We start from the raw sequence: 13,257 nt of genomic DNA on the forward strand, positions 1-13,257 counted from the left end.
AAACTGAATATGAGCCAACAGTGTGCTCTTGTTGCGCAAAAAAAAAAAAAAAAAAAAAAAATCCAACAGCATACTGGGCTGTATTAAGAGAAGTGTCACTTCCAAATCAATGGAAGTGATTCTTCTGCTCTGTTTTAATACTGATGCATCTCACCTGGGGTACGACCTCCAGTTATGGACCCTACACTTCAAGAAGGATGTGGGCAGTTTGGAAACAGTCCAGCACAGAGCAGCAAAAATTATGAGAGGCCTGGGCAGTAAGACTTATGAGGAAAGACTGAAAGAACTAAGGTAATTTAGTATCGGGAAGAGAAGACTGTGGGGGGATTTGATGACTGTCTTCAGATATTTTAAGGGCTATAACAGAAAAAATGGAGATGGGCTTTTCTTTGTGGCTGCAGAGGACAGAGAACTAGGAGAAATGGCCTCCAGCTTTACCAAGGGAAATTCAGGCTGGAGATTAGGAGGGAACTTTCTGACTTTGAAGGAGGTAAAGCATTGGAACAGGCTACCTAGAGAAATAATGGAATATCCACCATAGGAAGTTTTCAAGAGCAGGTTACACAGATGCTTGGTTAGGATGGTTTTAGTCAGAGATTATTTTGTTTTAAGCAGGGGGCTGGATTAGATGATCCCACAAAAACCCTTCTAGCCCTACTTTCCTTTGATCCTATGAACCCAAGGCTGCTCATGGAACAGCCTGGTAAATCCTTAGGCTATAATGCATTGCCAATTTATTTCTATAAGCTCTGATCCAATTACTTCCATAGGATTCGGTTAGACTGACAGAAAGAGGCACTAATATTATTATCACCATTCAACTCGCAAGTGTTATTTAATCTGAAAATGCTGCAACTGGCATTGTTATACAGCAAATGTGATTTCTTCCACTTTCAGACAGATTTTTAGTTCCTTAAACTTTAAAAAAAAAACTCTGGAATTCATAGTTTTTTGCTAATCATGTTGTCGTGGCTTAATTGAGCAGCTGTCAACTATTCAAAATGATAATGCACTTATTCTCTTATTGGCAAAGAACAATGATAGGAAGTGAAACATTTAAATGGACTTTACAGTTCCTGGAACCATGGTAATACATCTATTTTCATCAGGTGGCCATGACTCATCACTTTATCAGCAATTTAAAGGATTTTCACAGTAGTCAAGACTCAAAGCATATGTTTTACAATGACTATAACAAAATGTACAATGTGGTCTTCTCTTTTCCACTACTATTTAAGGAAATGTTAGCATGCTGAGTCAAAACTAATACTGCAGAGTCATGATTGAATATTAAATACAGTAGCATACATGATATGCACAGAAACTGATTTTTACTGGAGAACTGAAACTATTTCTTTAAAGAACCACTTTAAGGAAGTTGTGGTCTATTTAATTCTCTTTTACCTCATTCAGTGTGTGTTGTCAGCCTCTTGTCTTCCTCACTTTACTCCCCTTCTGCTAGATGCCCCAATTTCACAGTCAGGGAGGCTAGGATCTGGAACCAACTTTACAGGGAAGTGGTGCTGGCTCCTAGCATGGGGGTCTTTAAAAGAAGGCTTGACATTTACCTAGCTGGGGTCATTTGAGCCCAGCTTTCTCTCCTGCCCAGGACAGAGGGTCGGACTAGAAGATCTACAAGGTCCCTTCCGACTCTACATCTGTGAATCTATGAATCAATGAACACTCGAAAAGGGAGCATATTGGATCTTAACACACCAGAAGCAGTTTACGTAGCATATAATAGAAAGGGGCTATCATGAAGGAGAAGGGTCACTTTCTTGAGATAACAAATATTGTTTATTGTTTTAAGGTCATTAATCTATTTAAATTACTCAGAAGACAGTGCAAGTCATACCAGCCTTTTCCTCCATATCAGTGACTTTTCCACCCCACAAAAGTGTTCTCATATAATTGGTATGAGCTCCAATATCTGTCTATCCCTTTCCCTTACTCTTCTTCTGCTACAATCCTTTATCTCACAGCTCTATATTCATTCTTCCATCCTTGTTCCAATTCTGATCCACAACCTAATGAAGTCTGTTAGGAGATTTCCACTAATTTTATCAAGTTTTGAATCATGCTGTCCAATTCTTTCTTTTACCCTCATAGTCCCTTGTTTTTTTTCATATCCCTTATTTCCTTTTTTGCCATTCTACATCACTCCAATTCTGACCCCATAAAAATAAAATCAGAGGCATAACAAGGCAGTTAGGAACCCAGGACAGAAGGATGTGTGGAAGCAGCAGCAACTTCTGGCTGCTGCTATGCCACTGGTGCAATTGTACAGATGCAGCAACAGCAGTTCTTTTCCTGTGCCCCTCTTTCCCCCGCCCCTAAGGCCAGTACCCTGGGCTGCCATCCCAGTGGCCCCACCTTAGTTATGCTACTAAATGAAATGCACAGTAACAAGAAAGGAGAGGAGGAGCTCATATTGTTAGTATGATGCATTCCTTTTCCTCCTCATTTATCTAGCATCCACCTTCTAGATAAATCAAGTCCTTTGAGACACAACCCTCATATTTTTACTATGTATTTATATAACAACTAGTACAGTGGGGCTGCAGGGCAGAGCTGTACTGCTATGCAGTGCCTCCATAGGTGGCAGATAGTGGAATGAACTTCAGGGAAGTTTAGCTGTGAAATAAGCAGAGGTAATTCTGACGAATAAGTAGTTGCAGACCAAGCAGCAGCAGCACCACCACCACCACCAGGATGTGGTGAGGATAGCAGATGGCAATGGTTTCCCTCCTGAAAAGCCACATGTTCTTTGGTGCTGTGACACAGTGAGTACAGGTTGCTACTACAATAAGCCTGCCCAGGCCCCAGCCATTGGTCTACAAATCCTCAATAATGGAGAAGGTGGAAGATGTTAGAATCTCAATGGCTGCAAAGGCGGATGAAAGCTGAAGTGGAATGAGATCCCCAGTTGTCTTGGTGTCCTTGATATTGGATCTGGAAGCTCCTAGTCATGAACTGGCATGAAGGTGGCAGTTACAAGAAGGTCGTCTAGCACCTGGATGAGACAGGAGTGCAATTTGGCAGCTGTAACTGTGACTGAGCAGCCCTCTTCAGGAACAAATAGTAGGAAGACAGGGCTAAGGAGATTCAACATCTTGCTAACATCTACAATATGCATGGCTTCTTCAGTGTCACCAAAGCCATGTATCGTTTGAGCACTCTGGGATCAACCCCCTTGAGACCTAAGGATGGACGAGACCAGATAACTGAACTGTGATTCAGTTGCAGGATGCTGTGCCCCTGTATGGGCTTGTTCATCACACAGCAAACTAGTGGACACCCAACTGCATGCTACAATGCATCTTGTGTCAGGCACACTGCACCCCACTCTACTCCCATGGTTATCAGTACTCAGTAACATGGCTCGCCCTCATCTCCACTGCACAAATGCTGAAATAAACTTACTAGTCAGACTCTGGGATAACCCTATGCTGCCAGTGCACTGGGACATATTCCACCCATCAATACTTCAGCTCCCCTCAAGACGCCCAATATGGTCCACCTTTTCAAAACCGTTTGACTTTTCCTTACTTACTCAATGGCACAAAAAATGGTCAGCACAAGCACCAATCAATCACCACATCATCTCTGACCCTACAGTCAATCAACCAGGATTTAACTGGCCATGCCATTACTGGGCACTCCTCCTGTTTTCAAACTGGATAGGGTCACTGTGCCTCAAACCTATACCAATGGGGCCTTCACAATGACAAAAAATGCCCTTGTGGACAAGTTCAAACCATGTCCTACATTGTTGACTTGTGTCCATATACAATGCTACCTGGTGGCCTTCAAGCTTTTCATATTGGTGATGACATCACTTAAGATGGCTGAAACAATATGCCAAAACCACATATACTAAATAAGTGAAATGCCTGTTTGGAAGAAGCACTTTGAAGACCTTCTCAATCGAGATTCTGCTGTTGACAAGAGTGTTCTCAACTCCATCCTGCAACACAGTCAGAGATGATCTCAGAATCCCTCCAACCCTTGAGGAGGTGAGGAAAGCCATCAAGCAGATGAAGAACAACAAGGCACCTGGAGCAGATGGAATCCCTGCTGAATTCTTCAAACAGGGAGAAAAGGAGCTCACATCATAGCTTCATGCCCACATCTTAAGGATCTGAAATGATGAGGAAATTCCAGACAACTCTGGGGATGTCACAATTGTGACAATCTTCAAGAAAGCCAAGTCCAACTGTAGAAACTAGAGAGGGATCACCTTGCTGTCCACTACAGGGAAGATCATTGCAAGAATCCTCCTGAACCATTCTTCTTCCACTTGCTGAAGAGTATCTCCCAGAATCTTAGTGTGGGCTTAGGGCACCAAGAGGCACAACTGACATACATAATCTTTACTGCTCATCAGCTGCAAGAGAAATGCCAGGAACAACATAAGCCTCCCTACATGGCCTTCTTTGACCTCATGAAAGACTTTGACTGTCAGCTAAGAAATGCTATGGATGATCCTGAAGAATGGATGCCCACCAAAACTTGTCATCATTCTCTGCTTCCTCCATGAAGGTAAGTGAGCAGTGGTTCTCAGTAATGAATCTATCACAGATCCCCTTGACATTTTAAAGTGGGAGTTAAGCAAGGCTGTGTCATCACTCCAGCACTCTTCTCAATATTCCTTGCCACAATGCTACATCTGACCACCAACAAGCTTCCAGCTGGAGTGGAGCTAAACTACTAAATGGATGGGAAGCTGTTTAACCTCAGACAACTCAAGGCCAAAACCAAGACCACCCTGACTTCAATCATTAAGCTCCAGGATGCTGATGAATGTTCTAGTGTGTGCTCACTCGGAAGCAGAGCTTCAAGCAATTGTCAACATCTTTATCAAGGCATACAAGAAAATGGGACTGACGCTTAGCATTCAGAAAACTAAAATCCTCCACTAACAAGCTCCTACAGAACATTCTTCAGCTCTAGTAATCCAGATCCATGGCGAGACTCTAGAGAACCTTGAGTATTTCCCATAGTTTGGCAGACATTTCTGACAGAAGGCTGACATTGGATAAAGAAATCCAACATTGCCTCAAATGTGCAAGTGCAGCCTGAAGAAACAGGTGTCTGAAGATCATGAAATCAAATCCGAAACCAAGCACATGGTTTACCAAGCAGTTGTGATCTCTATCTTGCTGTACAGAGCTGAGACACAGACAATGTACAGGAGACATCTAAAATTGTTAAGAGAAGTACCATCAACATTGCCTGCAGAAGATCCTCTGAATCCAGTGGGAAGACAGATGCACTAACATTAGCATCCTCCTTCAAGCAAACACCAAAAGTATTGAGGCGATGATCATCCGACATCAGCTTGGTTGGATTGGGCACATCAGCCAGATATCTGACTCCAGACTCTTGATTCAAACTTTATTCTCCCAGCTGAGCCAAGGTGCTTAAGAGGAGGGCAGAAAAAGTGCTTCAGGGATGTCCTCAAGCCCAACTTAAAAAAATGCAGGATCTCTGTCAACATGTGGAAGACAATCGCCAGGCTCACCCCGACTAAAAGAAGAGTCTGCTGCAAGGATCTCTGTACTCTGAAACCTGATGACAACAAGAGATGAAAAGTGGGGGCAGCAGAAACAGGGTGTCATGGACCAAATCAAGAATCTAGTGCCACCCGCCCCACACGAAAACACATGGCCAAGATGAAGCAGAGTCTGTCAATCCCAGAGAGTTCTCACCAGCCATCTTGGGAAACAATCATCCCCAATTATGAGGGATTGCCAAAGAATAAAGTGGGACCTCAATCCTGACTGGGGTTTTCAGCGCTCTGTGACAGAAACAACAAAAGCTGTACACTGTAATACAGGTTTCCCTTGCTAACTACAGGGGTTAGGTTCCTGAAAGTTCCCATGGTTGGCAGAACTGGCAGGGCTCGGGGGGTCAGGGGCTGAGGGTGAGGAGCACCAGCAAGGTTGGGGGGGTGCAGGGGACAATGAGGGGAGAAGCATAAGCAGGGCCAGGGGGGCAATGTGGGGTATTTTCAGACTGTACCCCACCCTTCTGAAGTGTGGATACTCAAAACTGTGGTTGGCAAAGAGAAACCTGTAGTTGTCTGCAATGCAGCTAGACTATACATACCTAACAGTGCTTTAAGAAATGAACTCAGTGTCTGGGAATCCAACATGTTACTGTCAGAGTACAGCCTCAAATCTGGGACTGGCCTGTAGCGCAGCCACTCATCTTGGCCTGCCACCTTTTAGCTAGCCATCCAGGTTGGTCAAAGATGGTGTAAAGCCTCTGAGACCTAACCTCCTGCCCACTCCCTGTCAGTGGCCAGCTTGGTCTTTTCCCATATATAAACACTTGACCAAGAACAGGAAATGTCTCGGTAACAAAGCAATCTGACCCAAGACCATTTTGGTGTTTCCTACCTTCTGGCTCTTAACTTGGCTTGTCTGTGGACTTTCCCCTCTATTTATTCTCCAGGCTTCTTGACTTAGCTCACCTCTGGACTTCATGCCTGGATTGATCTCCTAGCCCCAGGTCATAGTTTGACCTCAGATTCTGCTTACCGAGCCCTAGTCAGTGCCTTGAGCCGCCCACATCTAGGCATAACAGTTACTAAGTAATGTATCCCTTCAATTAAGGAAGTGGTTCAAAGATGCTAACTGACTGTAAATCCTACTGAGCAACTAAAAATAGGAAGACCCTGAATACACCTCACAGGACTTTGGCACCCTACTTTTTAGACTGAATGGAATTCTTAAAATAAACTATTTTTTAAATCTTAGGAAAAAAGGTAACTTTTTAATTAAAGACATTTTGCCAGAATAACCCAACTAAAATAAGGCATTTAATTTCACATGCAAAATAGCTTTAATTGTTAAATTAACAAGGATCCGTTGCTGGCTATGTGTTCAATTTATGGAGCGATAGGATCCACCCACAAAAGTAATACACACTTTTGTGTAATAACTTTGTGGTTTATTCACTGTTTTATTGTGTCATTAATTGAATGAACATGTTGTTATTATTGTGCCAATCATTGAAAGAATGAAATTAATTGGTTTATCACATCTTAAATGTAATGACAGCCAGGGGCAATAATAAATGATCTGGGATATAATGATCTTTTAAAAAAAAATTATTTATCCTTGCTTTCTCCACCACCTTAAATTTAGAATAGAAAAACAGAATAAGTACTGCTAAAGTCCATTTATAAAATAAGCTCATCACTTTTGAACAATGATGAATATACTTAGTATTAGAGGGAGATGTACACTACAGTACTTAAATGTATTTTCTTCCTTTTCACCAGCTAATATATCTATAAGCTGGAGAAAAATAATGTTTACAACTGAAAATATCAATACTGTTGACTTATAAATATAAAGTAAGGTTATATCCACAGAAATCAGAAGTGTAATGTTAAATACAGCTACAGAAGAAATTCATGTAGTTTTAAAGCACAATATCAAAGACAAGAAGTAAATATAAGTATATTAGCTAATCTTACAGAAAAACAGGTTTTTTAATAGTGCATTATTATTATCTATAGATTGTGTCATAATTGCAGGAAAACTACAAACAAGTCGAATTTCACACTGAAATTACAAATATGATCTTGGAAATGGTAATATAGCTCTAATTTCCCTTGCAATTTCTGTAATCAGAATCTGGACTGAAAGATCCACTTCTGATTCTGAACTTCCAACTATGATTTTCACACATTTCATTCAACTGAAGATTTATACAAACTGGCACAAACAAGCTTCTCAATTCTTTCACACTAGCCAGCTTCTTGATTTTTTTTTTTTTTTTTTTTTTTTTACTGCAATTTCTTTTACAGTTCATTCTGCGGGAAAACATTTCACACAGAAGTTTTTTCTTTGCAATTCCCCTGCCTCCCCCTCCAACTAATTTTCCAATTTTTCTGTACCAGGCTTCAGGAAAAAGAAGGAAAGAAAGAAACAAAACTCTTTTGTTCTCAATAGCGCTAGGCTTTTCTGGACATTCACATTTCTCTAGTATACAGCCTGACAAGAACAACATTTCTCTTTTCTTCCTTGTATTAGATCATCAAGATTTTAGTACATTTCCTTTCAAAAATAAAATACTTTAAGTTATATAACACATACAGGTGTGTTCCAGAAAGGAGAGTTTTGAATAACAGCTTTTTTTGGTAATTTTTAGACTGAAAATACCAAGGGCACTTTTTACATTTATTAAGCAATGGGTATCTTTTAAACAGCAAAATGAAGGGTGATGGCAGTATGCGCTACCTATCTACATGGAGTTTAGCTAGTTAGCATGGGACCTGGCAGCCTGGACTTTAATATGTGTAAGTATATGCTAACCTGAAGTAGGACAATCTATTCAGGGCTTCTGGGGTCTCACTACAGTTGTTAGCATGTGCTAAAACATGAACTTCTACATCTCTGACCCATGGCAGATAGACTAGCTCAGCACAGGTATGTTAGCACCATCACACTTTCATTTTGTGGCATAGACATATCCAAAGTGACAGCTTGCTTTTGTACTGAGCGGATATATATGTTCTCTGTCTCAAGGAGTTTGCAACCTAAGAGAGACAAAACAAAGGGCTAGATTTCCAAAAGAGCTCCCCCGCCACAACAAAGTTCCCACTGGAAACAAAGAACACTTTTGAAAATCTGGTACAAGATGATCTGAATCACCAAAGGAACATTTCAATTGCAATTATTCTGATCTCAGGTATGTGGCCAGGAAGGTCTACTAATCCAAGTCAGAACAGAGCTTTCCTTTTGTGAATGCAAAGAAGGCCAAAATGAAAGGAAGCTACCCTTCAGGGAGAGATTTATTACTTTATCATGTTTTCACTAAAACATAGAATTACTATATCAGATCTTTATTTAGAAGGTCTAGGAAATGAAAACAAATATATAACAAATAGTAAATAAGGTTCACTTCTATTATGACTACAGGACTTACCATGTATAACTCAGTAGTTTGGCTTGAATGGATGCAATATACATGATTTTGGGACAAATCTCCTTTTTAATCTTTCCATAAATTTTAAACAAGAACCCACTGGCATCTTTAAAAGTCTGTATACAGCTCAAGACTTTGCTTTAAGCCTGACCAATTAAGGTTAAGATTTATTTACTCAGAATAACACTAAAATACTTTAGCAGCATAGACACACAGACATCACTCTAATTAAATTCATATGCCTGATTTTTCAGGGTTTCAGATTCCACAATATAGCATATTATGCAGTGGCGAAGTATCAAGATTGCTCAAAACTGAAAATAGCTAATCTAATTAACTGACATTAAATGTTAGCTATTAAACATCAGAACACTCTATGGCTGTCAGCCAACTGGGTATTGAAAACTATACGTTAAGGTCTCAAGTATAGTTCTTTCAATAAAAGTATAAAGTGATTTTACTCCCTCAGTTACTTCATTTCATTTACTGTTAAGAGTTTCCCCAAAAGAGCTTTATGATTACTTTTCAAATGTAGACCAACTACTCCCTCTACTGAAAATAACCTACTATTACATCACAGAAAATTGCAAAAGTTTCTGGGAATGCCCTTTTTAAATATGTGTGTGTTCTTGTGAAGCAAGGCTATTAAATGTACAGTACTGTAAGGGTTATAACATTTGACACTATTAAAACATAAACAAAAGCTGGATAAGCTCTATCTTCCAGATTCTAATAAACACACTACTTATGACAATGAAATTTTAAACTACATTGCAAATGAAATGCAAAACTCTAGAACTCTGGGTTCAGAGATGATACCTTTGTTTTAGACTAAGATTGCAAAAAAAAAAAAAAAAAAAAAAAATTCTGCAAGCTTTCAGACACACATGTCGTTCCTCAGGCTCAGGGAAAATATATTGCTGTATGCAGTCAAGGAGGAAGACAAAGCAAATCAGGTACATGCTGGTTTTATTCAACATTTATTGCAGGATTGGCAGAATATTTGCCTTAAAACTCTTTACAAATTGCAGTGTAAGAACATACTACTATCTCATACTCTCCTCCACATAATGGAGCAGGAACAATTTCTGCTCCTTAACAGAGATCCTTCTGAAAGAGAAATCTCCTTAGTAAAATGGAATACAGTCTCTAAAAAAAGGAGAGAGGAAGTAATTCCCTTCTCCGTAATGGCTTACTATATTCTATAGGGAAGAAAAATAACATATGTATGGAAACATATTGCTAGCAAAATGATTCTCTGCACAAGCAAAATTAAGTGTTTCAAAGTGATCTTTTGGGTTTCTGTTAAAAAAATACCACTGCTACCAGTCTGGACAATCTTCTTGGACATCAAAAATATTAAACTTATTTAAAAAAACATTTTTAATATGCCACAATTTGCCTTTGCTTTTCTCATGTTACAAGGAGAGAGAGGATTAGATATCTCTCAACTATTACCTTCTGTGGCTGATATACTAAGCGTGCCCTACTGGTAACTTACGAGTAGGGTAGCAATAAGAACACTTATGAAAAACCATCAGTTTGCTCAGCTGAGTTCCCATGATGTCACTTACAACAGCACAACTGCCAAAGTAAATGGCTGGGTAGAGCTGCAGTGCCTGTGCTGGATAGGCAATCTACACAATACTGCAGATCAGTGACCAAAGATCTCAGACCTTCCTCTCTAGCATAGACAATCCAATTCAAACAAGCCATTTACTTTGGCAGTCATGCGGATGTTGGTGAGATCAGGAAGATTCAGCTGAACAAACTTCCCCTAGAGTTCCTGTTGCTACTATATTGTAAGGTACTAGTGGTGTAAACTCAAGATATCAGCTATCACATGCTAAAGATGTGCATCTAATGAGTTGGTCAATTTGGCAACTTCCACAGCCTGGACAACCATAAATAGTCTAGCAGGCCTCCAAAAAAACAAACCTGTCTAAAATGGGAAAATATAAGATGTGCACGGGAAAACAATATTCTTGGACAAAAAATTTCTTCCCAGGGCAATGTCCTGTTCTAATCTCCCAGAACTGTATGAAATGTCTAAACTAGCCTGAGTGGAGAGATTCAAGCAAAAACAAGGAGACAATCTGGAAACAGAAGCAGATAAGGATGCATATTTTTTTATATTCCCACTGCCTGATTAGGCCAAAGCCATGCAGGAAAAAAGTGTAATTAAGGAGCTGAAACTGTTTACAGGTGAGTTGAACTATACAATGCTGTTCATAACATACTGCAATAAAAACAGCATTAATCCTCAGATATTTGGATAAGGCAAGCCTTGTGACTCATTTTGCAATTAATGTTTTACAGTTTGTTAAAAAAATCAAGACCCGAAAAAAGTGACAGCAGAAAGAGAGAAAAATAGTAATTAGGAGAAAAAATATAAAGAAATAATAACTGACCACAAAGAAAGTTAAACCATAAGCATGATTACTCCCTGACTAAAGATTGAAGGATCTGAGAATTACATAAATAATTTGGGTTATGTTACAGTGATGTTGTAACCATGAAGTTCCAGGAATTATGCAAGAGGCAAGGATTTTTGTGAGTGATCTCTTTGTATTGACTACCTGCATGGTTGGGATAAGGTTAGACAAGCTTTTGGATGCAAGGGGTTCACTGGATCTCAGGAGTTAAGCATGCACAGAAAGTATTAAGAACAATGGTTAGAGCTGTGAAGTTAGAGAGAGGAGAAATTCCCAGGGGTAGCAGACAAACCCAATTACTGGGAGATCAAGACCTATCAAAAGGGAGGGTGGTTATTATCCCCTGTAGAGTGCAGGAAGAATCAGGCAGTCAAGGGAGAACATGTTTTTAATCTGGATAGGTAAAATTATCTTATTGATCATTGTGTCATTTAGCAGTTTCTGACTCATTAGCTATCAGCTATAAAGTTATTAACAGTTTCATGAAAGCACAAAACCTTCAATATTGGTACAGAGCCTAGGTTCAGGTTTGCACCTGGTACATCAGCTGCATTTTGCTATCATAAATATAGATTCCTTCTTGTGTGTGAGAAATGCCAAGAAAGGAGATGTGTTATAATGACCTAACTCTGCAAGGCCATTCATGATTGATATTTAAATCAAATGAAAATATAGCCTTGCTGCTTATTCAAGATGATCAGGTTAATACGGATTATTATGGAAGCTATGACACTCTACTTACCTTAATAACAAACTTGTTGGATGCCATGACTGTTAGTTCAAAATGCATATGGAGCCTATAAAATATTACAAAAAAAAATTCAGCATCAGAAAAGATTTTGTATCTACATTTCAATGGCAACAAATGTAGGGCTAATCTCTTTTTTTTCAATGCTGGGGTTATTTTATTTGCAGTAAGCAAAGCAGAGCACCCCGATCTAATTAATCACTTGTACTTTTAGTAGTTCCATTATCATAATATTTGAGCATCTCACAATGGTCAATGTATTTATCACCACTATGCTTCTTCCTAGGGTAACTTACACCTATTTTACAGGTGGGGGCTGAGGCACAGATAGGTCTATCTCATTGTTGTATAGGAAGCTTTTGGTGAGCATTGCAACTCAGCAAACACTAAAATTAGATCATGTAAAATCTGGGCAATTTTTACTTCACTCCAGAAGCTTCTTTTCACAGCCTGCAGTTCTTATCCCTTCACAATACAGAACCCAAAAATTAAATGCATCTTTTCATCCCTGACAAAACCCAAAATTCAGTGCTCTAAAGAAGCTTCGTGTAACATAGTTTAGGAGAGAAGCAGGCAAAATACAGCCTACAGGCTGCATTTGGCCTGCCAGAAGATGTCATTCAGCCTGCAGGCGAGTGCCTACAAATTCACAGTATCAGACCCAGCCCCGGAGCTGCTCCTGCTGTGTTCACATGGGGCCGAGCCCTGCTTGTTTCCATGGGGGGCAGTGCACACTGCACTCCCACCCTTGCCCATGCAATGGCCCAGACCTTGGCCCCACAGGTAAGTATGGAGCAACAGGTGGGGAAAGGGTGGCTGTGGCAGGAGTAGAAGTGATGGCAGTGGCAGGTGGGGGGGGGAGCAGAGGTTGTTGTGGCAGAACGGGCAGGTGGGAAGTAGCAGCAGTGGTGGCAGGTGGGAGGGAAGTGCCCACAAGTGAGCAGGCGAGAGTGAAGCAGCGGCGGGTAGGAGCTTGGCAGGAGCACAGCACCCATGCCGGTGTCCCGGGGCAGATACCAGCAGAGGCGCTGGGCAGGGCAACAGGAACACAGAGCCCAGGCCAGCAGGAGCACAGAGTCAACCTGGCTCCATTGTGCAGGACCTCCAGGTCTCACATGCAGTTCCTGGGTT

At 40.4% G+C, this 13,257-nt stretch overlaps 1 protein-coding gene across 1 annotated transcript in view; it reads right to left on the bottom strand.

Moving 5' to 3' along the window:
• SLX4IP (SLX4 interacting protein) overlaps window positions 1–13,257 on the bottom strand; it is a 145,248-nt gene that overhangs the window by 122,700 nt on the left and 9,291 nt on the right. Inside the window, 1 exon segment of the mRNA XM_090051375.1 lies at window positions 12,121–12,175. Within this exon segment, the coding sequence (XP_089907501.1) occupies window positions 12,121–12,168 (48 nt within the window). The 5' untranslated portion in view covers window positions 12,169–12,175.

This window comes from Crocodylus siamensis, chromosome 1, assembly GCF_052110815.1.
Source record: "Crocodylus siamensis isolate JL-2025a chromosome 1, ASM5211081v1, whole genome shotgun sequence".
Taxonomy (NCBI): domain Eukaryota; kingdom Metazoa; phylum Chordata; order Crocodylia; family Crocodylidae; genus Crocodylus; species Crocodylus siamensis.